Source organism: Candoia aspera, chromosome 4 (assembly GCF_035149785.1).
Source record: "Candoia aspera isolate rCanAsp1 chromosome 4, rCanAsp1.hap2, whole genome shotgun sequence".
NCBI classification, from domain to species: Eukaryota; Metazoa; Chordata; class Lepidosauria; order Squamata; family Boidae; genus Candoia; species Candoia aspera.
Window position 1 is genome coordinate 85982439 of NC_086156.1, and position 12947 is coordinate 85995385.

Consider the following 12947-nt stretch of genomic DNA (forward strand, 5'->3'; position numbering starts at 1 on the left):
CCTTTTCCCTGTGAAATCCTTTTTATATCTAAGGATCTAGCTTCATTGGTTTTATGAGGGAATTTCTTATTAAAATCTTCCCCCTATACAGGACAGCATGCTGCCACTTCTGTTTCAGAATAGCTACAAGGTTTGTTCAAGTTTTGTATTTCTGGGTTCTTTGAACTGGAAGATCCAAAACACCATTTTAATAGAACTGGGCTGAAGGGGTTAGTTCTGGTAGAACAGCCTAAGAAGTGACCAGCTGAACTGAACAGACAGCATTAGAAGAATTACCACTGGATGGATGGTAGCCTAGTAGTATGTTTTACTAAAGTACACTTGCAAAGTTTCTGCCAGGGATTTTAAAATTATCCCCCTCTCCCCTTCCTGGTTTGGTAACAGATGGCAACTTCTGTAAGGTCTTTGGTGGACTGCAAATCCTGAGGGAAGGAGGTAGTTGTTATGTCCCCGACAGGTAAATACCACACAATTGCATTTCCCATTTTTATTTATTTTATTTTAAAGCACTTAGGAAAGATTGACAATGCAAGAAAAAGCTTTTCCTGGTGCAAACTACCAAACTAACAATCTTCAACCAGATTGGGGAAAGTTGGTCGGAAATAGCAAGATTAGGGTAAATGTGCACTTTTTAAAGAGAGGAAAAGGCTTAGAACATGGTGCACTCTATTTTAGCATTCAATTCCCATCAGCCCCATCCAACAGGACCAATGCCCCCCAAAACATTCGTGTCGCAGAATTTGCCTACCTCTGCTCTAAATATCTAAATGGCAGAAGTATGAAATATATTACAGCAAAGTAAGCTCAATTAGCAGAAAACAGCAACTTCAGAGAGAACCTATATACGCATAATTTTGGAGATATTTTAAGGGGAAAAGGCTCCTAGTTCCCCCCAAAATCTCCCTCTCCACACCTGAAAAGGGATCTTGGAGAAAAGGCCTTGAGGGCGTTAAAAAACCCACACCACAAAACTGAACCCTCCTTTAACACCAAGAACCTCCCCGCGGAAGACCTTTAAGTTCTCAACCCCTTGTTTCCTTGCCAGCGGACCTCTTTATCTGATGCGCATCCGGGTACCGTTCTTTGAAGCGCTTCCGGACTCATAGATTTCCTGCTTCCGGTTATGTGGGAGGAATTGGTCAAGAAGGGGAAAACAGTCGTCTTTTTCAGCATTTCTTAAAAGGCAGAAGCGGCAGAAAAGGTTATAGTGCCTAGAGGCCAGGAATGGTTGTTAAGGTTGCCAACCTTTCAGCTGGCTCCTTTTGAGATACTTTGATCTGCAGCCCCAACCAGGCATCTACTGCATGAAAAGTTTCACATGCTGTCGCCACTCGGCATAGCAAACCGCTTTTAACGGTGCAACAGCGGGCTGCTGTCGCTGTTCCTGTTGGTACTTATAGCCGGAAGGTTCTCCCGGGACCTGTCAGAAAGAGACTGCTGGCTTCGGTGACCAAAGTGTGGCTTGTGTCTAGGTTCGCACAATAACCTGGCTAATTTGATTTCAGAGTCTTAGCGTGTAGTAATATAGGCGTAGCATGTTATGCAAACTCAAGCTAATTAATTTAACTGTGATTCAGTATTCATCAGTTAACATTTTGTGTGAACATAGCAAGAATAGATAAAATAGTCCTCTTAGCATCCTCTCTATGTCTTGAAATAATGTGAAAAGCAGAATAATGGGTGGTGGATATTTAAGGACTAAATGCAATCGTTACTGAAATGTAGGGAAATGCTGCAGTATGTGTTCAGAGGACATAACGATTTTTCCAGAATTATTGAAATGTTGAGGGTCAAGATTTATTAAATAATGGCTGGGCTATATATTTTGCCTGCAAAAGAGTTAATTTCCCCCCCCCCCCCATAATTTATTGCTGCCAACCTGTGGTTGTTCAGAGTTGTGCAGCCCAGATATATGGCTGATATTTCTCTATATTTTTTAATTGTATGTGTGAGGACTGGTGTATTCATAAAGTTTGTAAACTTTCTTTTGATTTGTTGTATGTCAGTTTTAGTAGCAATAATGTTCTTTGGAGAAGGACAAACTGGTTAGAATGAAGTAATTTTTAAGCAATCCAGAAACTTTATAGAAAGATAAGGGGTGCTGAGGATGATGTGTGTATGTTTTTTTAAGTGAATTTTACTTTTTACAGAGAGATATTTGGAGTTTAATCACTGTGGAAATAATAAACAGGGATATAATACCATGTTGGCAGAAACCCTTTATCAAAAGAGCATGAAACTTTATGCAGATGTAAGCTCCTTTGAGTTCAGTGCTGTTTGCTTCTAGATAGGTATGCATATACTTATTCTCAGAATCTCTCTTTCAGGAATCTAAGCTTGGTATGATATAAATAAAAATGTATGGAGGATGATAAGTTTATTTGGAGAAACATGGAATGCTGAGTGCTGTGCAGATGAAAGAAAGAAAGTATATTACATACTGTATTGTGGAAGGAATGACAATGTAATGCATTAATACAGTTAGGGTTAAATAATAGGATCTTCTGGATCGAGTGCTGTTTAAATCTTTCTTCCCAACCTGGGCATCTTCCAGATGTGTAGGCTTCAACTCCCAGCATTCCCCGGTTGTCATGACTGTTGCTGAGATGTCTAGGAGTTGAAATCTTCACATGTGGATTGCATCCAAGGTGGGGAAGACTAGTCTAACTAGAAAATATGTGCTAGGAAAATGGGAGGCTATTGGTGTGAATCTGCATCATGCTTGTTGCAAACATTGCTGAGTGCTGTGCAGATGAAAGAAAGAAAGTATATTACATACTGTATTGTGGAAGGAATGACAATGTAATGCATTAATACAGTTAGGGTTAAATAATAGGATCTTCTGGATCGAGTGCTGTTTAAATCTTTCTTCCCAACCTGGGCATCTTCCAGATGTGTAGGCTTCAACTCCCAGCATTCCCCGGTTGTCATGACTGTTGCTGAGATGTCTAGGAGTTGAAATCTTCACATGTGGATTGCATCCAAGGTGGGGAAGACTAGTCTAACTAGAAAATATGTGCTAGGAAAATGGGAGGCTATTGGTGTGAATCTGCATCATGCTTGTTGCAAACATTGTTAACTGTCCACCAGATGGCAATCATTGACCTCACATGCTAATAAACAATAAAAAACCACACTTTGATTGCAACTTTCTGTTCTTCAGATGCTTCACATATGAGATTGACTATGAAGTGCTTCAATATTTCTTGTGATTGAGCTGCTAGACTTGAGTTTCTCAAATAAGGGAAAGGTAGAAACTGATACCACTCAAAACGAAGCAGTCAGGCCATCTTGAAGGTGCAGCTTTTTTTCTAGAGTAAAGCTGGAGCTGTTGATAAATCTCTTTTATACAGCTACCAAAAAGATGGGACCTTGTGATAAATCAGTATATGGATATGACATGTTTCTCCTTACTAGGTTTGAGAATTGGTAGAATAGTAAGAAACTGATAAGGACATTTGAAGAAGCAGAATACTTGAATGCAGTTCTACCTACCATAATCGGTTCTGTTTTCTCCACACTTTTACAAGGATAGAACTAGACACCTAGTAGGAAAGGTTGGAGCAGCTTATCTAATCATCCTATAAATATATTTCTTTTCTGTACATTCTACTCCTTTCTCCTTATCAGCTTCTTTGTATCTGGCATTTCATTAAATAGAGTTAATATCTTCTTGTTAGAAGAGAGTTGGCTTTGTCCCGGATTGTCCATCTAAGGCTACATGACACGTCATGGCAAGAACTGTACAGCTGGCGCTGTCTACACCTACCACGAAAAGAAAAAAGACACAGGTGAGGAGGCCACTGACTGAAGTGTATGGGCAGGACTTCCTTGGTTGTGGAATGAGGGAAGTCTTGCCCTCTCATTGCAATAGTGGAGTTGCATTTGGAAATCCAAAGCTGTTTTTCTTAGCCTGTATCTGCTATGTGTGTTGAACTACAATCCCCGTTCTCCACTGCCAGCATATCAGTTGGCATGCTGGCTGGGGATGACAGGAAGTCACGTTGAGGAAAAGCTTTCCAAAGAGCAGGAGAGTTCCTGTGTGAAGAGATGTCTTGGGTAGGATTGGAGAAATGTATGGGTAAATTAGCAGTGGTTACAAACAGAACTGATGAAAGCCATTATTATTTATTCAGTGGGAAGAAAAGTTTTTCAATGAAATCTGTAGGTCTTGTCCTCTGGCACCCTCTGTGTGTAGTTATATTGTCCCCTCTTCCCATCGTCTTTATAGAAATAGGTTTAGGGGATTGTCAGAAGATTTGGGGGTGATTTCTCCCCACCCCTTTGGCTCTGCTCACAATTCAAGACATAGTGAAATAATGAAGGCCAGAATTGGGAGGTGGTTGCCTCTGTGCTGTTAATGACTAGCTGGATATTAGGAGAAGCTCTAGGCTAGTTCAGAGTTTTGGTCACACCCCTGGAGTGTGATTAATAAGTCCCAGTGTTTCACTGAAACTCAGATTTAAACTAATTCAAACTACAAGCTTTGAAATAGGAACAAGCTGAGCCATCCTGAGCAGAGTTCTCGGCCAGCTCAGCTTTTCTGGTTAGAGTGTGGTCAGTTGTTACCTTCTGCTGGATCTAAGCAGTGAGCAGCCATTTGGATAGCTTTTTTCAGTGCTGCACCCTTGCTATGACCTTTCCTCCCTTTTTTCAGCTGCCTCTGGCTACGGGACTCAGAATGTCCGTTTGAGCAAAGATGCGGTGAAGGACTTCGACTGCTGCTGCCTATCCTTGCAGCCTTGCAAGGACCCTGTTGTGACGTAAATACCAGATGGGATCCATTTTGAATACTTCAAAGTCTTAGGCTGAAGATCTGCTCTTTTATTATTTTTTTACTTTATCAGTAATGTAATGAATCTCTAAAGAGAAATAAGATAAATTAATTGCCCTTTCCCAGTGCAGATAATGTATTTGTCCATTTGCTACATAACACCTGCTGAACTGGATTCAGTTCAGATTTTTGGCTCTGCACACTGGAGAGGGTGTTCTATGGGTCACAAAAGGGATGCCTCTACCTCTTTTGCACCCTTACTACAGAATCTTAATTTTGTTGGTACTTTTTTCCTTCCACTGCTCAGAAAATAATGACATCCTGTTTCATAGAGGAATTGAGGTTAAAAGCTGGAACATGAATTTAATATGTCTCTGGGCCATAATACCCCTCTCCCTGGGAATGTAAATCTAGCTATGGAACATAGATCACATACTTCATGTATCCATTATACATGGGATGTTTTGTGAGCACTCTTTTCTGTATCACAGCGTTATGATAAACAGATTGCTTATCGGCGCAAGAAGGAATTTATTTTTGGAGGGGAATGGGACAGAAGATGGGAACTGTTACAGAATTGGGAATGATGTGGGGAAGATAAATTGGAAGCAACAAAGACCAGTGAGAAATGGGGCATAGCTCCATTACCAGTCCTGGCTCTTGTTCATAATTCTATAAAAAAATACTCTTCCCTGTCAAATCTGTATCTATACAGGTAGTCCTCGGTTAACGACTGCCCTGTTTAGTGACCATTCAAACCTACAACAGCACTGAAAAAGTTTTACAACTATCCTTGAACTTATGACGGTTGCAGCATCCCTGCGATCACATGATTGTGATTCGGGCGCTTGGCAATTGGCATGCATTTACACTGTCACAGCATCCTGCGGTCACATAATCGCCATTTGTGACCTTCACAGCTGGCTTCTGACAAGCAAAGTCAGTGGAGAAGCTGGCAGTAAGTCACAAGTCATGGTCATGTGATGTGCTTAATGACCATGGGTGATTCACTTAACAACCACAATGGGAGTGACATAAGACCAGCATGTTCACATGATGTTTCACTTAACAACTGCATCATTTAGTGAAGGAATTGCTGGTCCTAATTGTGGTCTTTAAGTGAGGACTACCTGTATTCATACAAAGATGTTGGCCTTCCTGAGTTTTGCTGGTTTTATCTCTCACCTGACCCTGCAACTGTGCATTATTCCTTCTTTCTTGTGGTTATCATGTGTTCTCTGAGCCATTTTTTTGCAGACCATAAAGCTCTCTCCAATTATAATGGCATGGTTTCTTGCCATCTTGCCATACAACCTAAAATGTAAGCCTCAAAATAGGCTTAGTGTAATTAAAAGCAAAGACCCGTTCCCAACTTCTTCCCCAAAACTCAGGAAAATAAACTCTGTAGCCCCAGCCATTTGCTTCAAAGCATTGGTCACTGTTGTTGTCCCAAAAGGGTTAAGGGTGGCCCCCAGCCATTAAAAATGTGCCCCATCTTGCCCTTTAGTTACATGCATTATGGCTTTTCAGATGTATCCTTGAATATAGGAACCAGTATCTGAGTATGGTTCTCACTGTAGTCAAAGAGGCCTGGGGGCTTTGGGAGTTGGGTTATTGGGGGTTTACAAGTGATGTTTATCTTGCTTTCCCCCTCTCCTTTCCAGCCCTGATGGGTACCTCTATGAAAAAGAAGCTATCCTGGAGTATATCCTACATCAGAAAAAGGAAATGGCCCGGCAAATGAAGGTGTGTCAATATGGAGAGCTAGGAGGGTGGTGGGTTCATACCTAAACATCAACTTTTTCAGTAAATATATTGGAAGGCTATGCCTGAAAAAGCTAGCAAATGAAAGAAGATGCAGAAAAGAATTGAATGCCAATAACATGAAATACCTTTGCTGTGTAACATGAAAATTAATTAAACCTGGCCTAACTGAAGTGGGTTTGCTATAATTTGTTTAGTGGGTATTCTGCATTATTTATAAGGAGCTTAGACTGATGCTTGATCTTTGTGACAATTCACATGAATTATTTTAGTCTTCTTTTGGTAGGCCTGGTGCTCAGTGGTCTTTACCCAGAAGGGCCCTTTTCCCTGTGACCCACTGTAGGCTCAGTCTGAGGCAAAAAGGTGACTGGGAGAGGATAATAATGTTTGTCTAATGCCTCCTACAATCATTGCCTGATGGCCAGGAGGTGCTAATACTATCTGACCAATGAGGCTGCAAGATTTAAGGAACAATCTGTTCAAGAAAGGGTGCGGAACAAGGTTTGGAAGAAAGAAAGATAATTTTTAGTGGTTATTCTATTTTGTTCTTTTAAACAGCTTTGAGAATTTTCTCCTAAAAATTAGTATATGAACATTGTAAAATAATAAATTTAGGATTTGGCTGAAAGCCACAGATGAGCTCCATAGCTGGTTTCTGTTCTCCATTCTCTTCCTAGGTTTGGAGGATGAGCTTATACAATAGGGAGTGACTGAGACTGAGCTTCTTTAGTAAAAGTTGGCATGGACCTTACTGGCCATCGATTCCCGGCCTGTGTCTATTACTAGAGGCAAAGAACAGATTTAAGTCTTAACAGAGGCATTGTGTCTTTTGGCCAAATTTGGATGCAGAGTATCAGAAACAGAAAGGGCACAAATGATTCTTGTGTATTCTGGTTAGCACATCTTCAGATCCCATTCTGGAGGCTATTCATGGGGAAGACTTTTCCCCCTTTCAGGGTAGTAGTGTTTAAATAATGTAGGCAGGAAGAGATCAGCACCTTTTATCAAGACAGTACATCTCTACTCAGCTAGAAGTCAAACTTTGGTTTATGCTTATGGCTTGGTTACTCCTTTGGGGATATAGTATCTTGATTCCACAGTGCTGCTGTGTAGCAGTATAAGGCTGAGTTATTGGGGTCCACCAAATATATTTGCTCCAGTAGTGCTGCTTGTACCCTGGGCATCCCATGGCTGCAGTCTAGTTTCTTCATTTGATTGTCATCAAGCTTTTCACTTCTCGCTCAAACCCTTTTCTCACTTAAAGCAAATCATGAAACAGACCGGTCTTTTTTTCCCTAGGCCTTTAGACCACTCTTTGGCTTTTAATGAGCACTGTTCTCTCCACCTCATTTTTGCCCATTTGATACATACCTCTTATATAGAACAGAAGCATGCTTATTACTTTGCTTTAGAATTGACATGCTGAAAAGGAGAGCCGCAGGAGAGGTGATTTCTTAGTAAAGGCCTTCTTTCTGGCATCTGCAGGCGTATGAAAAACAGAAGAATGAAAAGAAAGCAGAGATGGCAGAGTTGAGCAAGGCTGCCAAAGAGTCCCAGGTGAAGAGTTTCCTTGACAAAGAGTTGAGCATTGTGAGCAAACCCCTCAATCCCTTTGATCGGCAGTCAGGTAAGTTTAAGAGTAGAGGAATGCAGTCACTACCAAGCAACTGGTGTGGTGAGGGGGAGGAAAAATTCCTTATTTGCCCTCTGTGGAAGGGTGTATCAAGAGTGGATTCTTTCTTGTGCTGTGTGTGCTCTCCTGTAAATCTTAAAGATGCTGACATGCTCGATAAGAATTGCTCCCACTCTCCCTGTTCCGGTCCTGCTTGCCCTGTGGAAACAGAGTGTTCACAGAGCTCCTACTCAGTTTTCTCTGTCTTTTGGCAGTGCTTGTAATTCATAGTGTGGTGGCTTGAGCAACCCTGGAAACCAGGGGGAGCCATCTCTTCTTACGATGGTTGAATAAAAAGCGATGGCTCCAAATAATACTTGAAATGAGGGTGTTTTTTGTTTTTGCAACACTTAATCGCAACAGTCAGAACGTTGAAACAAATGATTAAGTTTGGAAGCTCAAGTAGGATATTTGCTGCAACATGACAAGCCTGGGCATCACACCTTGTGAGTCACCCAAGAGGCAATTGTGAAGTTGGATTTCAGTGTCCTACCCTGTGCTCCATACAATCCTCCCACCTTTTCCCAAGATTGAAGGAATATCTTCGTGAGCATCTGTTTAACTCAGGTGAAGAGACTGAAAAGACTGGTGGGACATGGTTGAAGAGACAAAGTGTGGAGTTCTTTCATGACAGCTTTAAGAAGCTTGTGTGTCGTTGGCAGAAGTGTGTTTCAAATGATAGTAATTATGTGGAGAAGTAAATACAGGTAATAAAAGGGCTGGTTTCAAGGATTATTTCCCTGTTTTATTTATTAAAATATCCCTATTTAAACTAAACCTATGGAGGTGGAGGCATTACTTTTCATCAACCTTCACATAAATAGCTCTTTAGCCTACCTTCAAGTTTCTGGCTCTTTCTCTTAAAGCTCTTTCCTACCTTTATTTCATTTTTCAGCTTTACTGCCTCCCCACCATCACCTCCTTCCAAGTTAGCTCTCCTACTATCATTCTCTTTCAATATTTGTCTCACTCCCCTGAATGTGAAATGGATCACCCAGGGGAAATGTGGGCAGTTGCTACAAGATATGAACCTTCTCCCAAGCATGGAATAACAATGCCTGTGATATTCCTGTCTTTGTTGAGCTTTGTAGTGCTAAAGTAGTGATGGGGGACACATTGTGGGATGCACAAGAAAAGTACTTCCTGGATCCTTTGACATGTTCTAGGCTGAGTATGCATGGGGCCACTGCAACCCAATGTGCAAATTGTATGCCACACAAGAGCACTGCATAAGGGGGAGGGGTCACCAATTGCAAGGTAAAACTTGTTTTTAACAGTGTGTGAATGTGTATGCATGCCACTGGAATATTTAAAAAAAGGTTTTAGCAGCATGAGTACATATGCATGTAGCTAGAATATTTAAAAAAAAAAATGCACAAGGGCACCTGGTATTCCAGCAGCACCCCTGGGCATGCAGATGAATTCCAGTGATCCTAGGTGTACAGAGCTATCTCATCCCACTCACCCACAAACAATTCATGTTTGGAAATCTGTGGACCTTAATACCGCTGTTCTTCTCTGTGGATTATAGGAGACTCTCAACCTGGGCCCAGCAGTGGAGAAAAGGCCAAACAACTGCCAAGCTTTTGGATCCCTTCACTGACGCCTGAGGCCAAGACCAAGGCCATTCCAAAACCAGTGAGTCCTTTTGTCATTCCTTTTCAAGATTCACCCATTCCCTTCTATTGGGATATGCACGTCTTGCCGTTTGTCTACACTGCAAAACTAAACCAGCTTCACTGCTGTGGTTTCTATGAAGAATAAAAACTCTTAATCTTGGATTAATATGGTGCCATATTCACAAAGCATTTAGTTTCAGAGTTCTTAGGAAAAGTCCTACTGATTTAAATGTATTTACTTAATGGCTGTATTTGGATCTACGGTTTTTCCCCCCCCAAACCAGACAGCCTTTTGTTTAGCCTTGTTTTTCTTTGTTTACGGCTGTTGGGTGAGAAGTATCAAAGGCTCATACTGCCTTTTCCAACCTGGTGCAATCCAGATCTGTTGAACTATAGATCCCATAATTACAATCAGAATGGCCACTCACCTCTAAATATTTTAAAATTTTCATCTGTATTTAAATGATCTTGGATATATGAAGGGACTCTTTAAATGATCTGACTTCCTTATTTGCTGATTAAAGATTGATCATGGGGGGGATGGAATTCTAGCTGCCTGGAAGATACCACTGAAATTTATTCACCATGCATGGCGTAAAGAAAATTGTACTGATTCTGATTTTCCAGCCATGAATAGCTTGTTTTCAGGTTCCAGATTTTTTTCATTGGACATTGATATTCTGTATATCAGATCCTAGGAATAAAGCATCTGAGTTTTGAATATTTGAGTGCTAGCTTAAAGAGAGGATTAGAGTATATGTTTCCATATTGATTCTAATCTAATCCATACCTTTCCTTTTCTTTCCCCAAGAACCCAGGAGTCTTGCCTCCAAGCTTACCCTAGTCTTGTCATTTCTGTTCCTGCCATTTATTCTAGGACAAGTATGTGTACTGCCCCATGAGTAGGAAACCACTGAAACTGAAAGATTTGATCCCAGTGCACTTCACCCCTGTAGATCCTAGTGTAGATCGTGTTGGACTGATCAACCGGCAGGACCGCTACGTGTGCGCTGTCACACGAGACATGCTTGGAAACTCCGTCCCTTGTGCTGTGCTCCGTCCATCGTGAGTAATGAGATGGGGCTTTTTTGGACTAAGGAAAGAAGGTCTTTACTAGCAGGCTACATATGGGAAGAAATTTGTAGTTGGATCCAAGCATGAGAATCTGTGCCTTATGCTTTATGTGTAAAAGAGCTGTCCTTTTTTCCCCCTCCCCCCCCAAGAGGCTCAGTTGTGACTCTGGAGTGTGTGGAGAAGCTTATCAAGAAGGACATGGTTGATCCAGTGAATGGGGAGAAGTTGACTGACAAGGACATCATAATCTTACAGCGGGTGAGATTGATCATTAAAGCCCATCTCCTTTAGCTCCCAGAATAGGCAATTTTAGTAGTTGTACTTCCAGTACATTCGAAAGGTACCTTGTGGAAAGAGAGCTGATCTAAGATCAGTAGTCCTTCTTAAAATCTTTATGTTGATCTAAAATATTGGGAGGTCACTCAATAATTTGGATTTCCTTTAATCTTCTAAGCATTGAATCCCATCACTCATTCTGTTGCAAAAGATAACCATCATGCAATTCTCCAGCTATGCTTTGGAATAATTCTGTGTTGTGCAATATGATTGGAAACGTTCTAGTGCTCCAAAAACCCATGTTGATGTAATAGAGATTATCAATGCACAGATTCCTGCAGCATTACTAAATGTCTTGTACTATGGTATGTTATCCTCAGTTGATAACAAAGTTATTTTATACAACCACCTCAATGGTTTGCCTACTCTCAATAATTTAAAACCTGGGGAATATTTTTAGATTTAAGTTGCTTTCAGCCAGTTTTAGTTAAAAAAATGACATGCAAACAATAGCAGGGTCTTATCGCTGGCATGCAGTATTGCATAGCCCACGATGAGTCATAATTGAGCTACAATTATTGGAATTTTCTTATGTGGATTCAGAAGAAAAGACATGACTTTGCCCTATTCACAAGGGTTGAAGGCAGAGTAAAATAGGGAGGGATCTGTGTGTGTGTGTGTGTGCTTTAAAAAGGTCCACCTCCTTTGAACCAAATGGTCCAGGATAATGAAAGCGGTAGTTAGTTCAGTATTATCAGGAGGATGATAGGTTCTCCATCCCTGCACAGTTACATATAGAAATATTTCCTCTGGGATTATTTGGTGTGTGAATGTTACAGAAGTTTGTGGTTCAGTGTGTTGTAGAAAACTATTATCTTAGCATGTTGTATAAAGCATACCATATATATGCTATATGTTGGGTTTCAAAATCACAAGTCTCATGAACAAGCAGCCATGTTTTGTTAACCTAGATTTAGGGTTAAACTGCTGAGCTGCTGAGCTTGCCGATTGGAAGGTCGGCGGTTCGAATCCGCGTGACGGGGTGAGCTCCCGTTGCTAGTCCCAGCTCCTGCCAACCTAGCAGTTCGAAAACATGCAAATGTGAGTAGATTAATAGGTACTGCTTCGGTGGGCAGGTAACGGCGTTCCGTTTAGTCATGCTGGCCACATGACCACGGAAGTGTCTACGGACAAACGCCGGCTCTTCGGCTTTGAAACAGAGATGAGCACCGCCCCCTAGAGTCGGACACGACTGGACTTAATGTCAAGGGAAACCTTTACCTTTACCTTTTATGATATGCAAACCTGATGGTAGGGAACTACATACTGACTCTGAATACTTCTGAATGTATGTGAGAATTTCCTTATCTCAAGGCAACCACATGCCTTGTGAAGTGTGGGCCTTTCCTTGTTGCCATTCCTCTTTCCTTATGAGTGTCCTCTTCTTCTAGGGTGGCACAGGATTTGCAGGGTCAGGTGTGGAGCTGGAAGCCAAGAAATCTCGGCCTGTGATGCAAGCTTAATACATTCAGATGGAAAAGAAAGGGACAACTACTTCTCCAGCTGATGCTAGTTGCCATCTCCTAGCCTAAAAGAGCCAACATTGCATATAAATATATAGAGAGACAAAGTATCCTATAATTTTGTAAACCATGCTTGTTTGGTTTTGAAGTTTTGGAAAGAAAATTTTTTTAACTTGGGAAATGAGTGATCAATAGCTTATTTTTAGGAGTCATATCGGTCCAGGTTTTTTTTACCTTGGAAAGGA

General features: G+C 41.2%; 1 protein-coding gene across 3 annotated transcripts; it reads left to right on the top strand.

Moving 5' to 3' along the window:
• Positions 1-1108: 1108 nt before the first annotated feature.
• Positions 1109-12885, top strand: NOSIP (nitric oxide synthase interacting protein). Of its 3 annotated transcripts, none has more exons than XM_063300903.1 (9): positions 1109-1472; positions 3686-3791; positions 4658-4763; positions 6439-6520; positions 8024-8165; positions 9742-9848; positions 10707-10894; positions 11053-11161; positions 12631-12885. In XM_063300903.1, exons 2-9 carry the CDS (start codon positions 3722-3724, stop codon positions 12700-12702), a joined length of 876 nt encoding a protein of 291 aa, XP_063156973.1. In that variant the 5' UTR covers positions 1109-1472; positions 3686-3721; the 3' UTR covers positions 12703-12885. The 3 variants fall into 3 exon arrangements, with proteins under 3 accessions (XP_063156973.1, XP_063156975.1, XP_063156974.1); XM_063300905.1 differs by having other exon boundaries at positions 1110-1125; XM_063300904.1 differs by having other exon boundaries at positions 1131-1201.
• The last annotated feature ends 62 nt before the right edge of the window (positions 12886-12947 follow it).

Bases quoted from the DNA above. Each gene is read 5' to 3' on its own strand.
- NOSIP (XM_063300903.1), top strand. From the start codon at position 3,722: ATGACACGTCATGGCAAGAACTGTACAGCTGGCGCTGTCTACACCTAC. The intron at 6,521-8,023 runs GTGTGTCAATAT...TGGCATCTGCAG, and splicing joins AAATGGCCCGGCAAATGAAG to GCGTATGAAAAACAGAAGAA. The intron at 8,166-9,741 runs GTAAGTTTAAGA...TGTGGATTATAG, and splicing joins TCCCTTTGATCGGCAGTCAG to GAGACTCTCAACCTGGGCCC.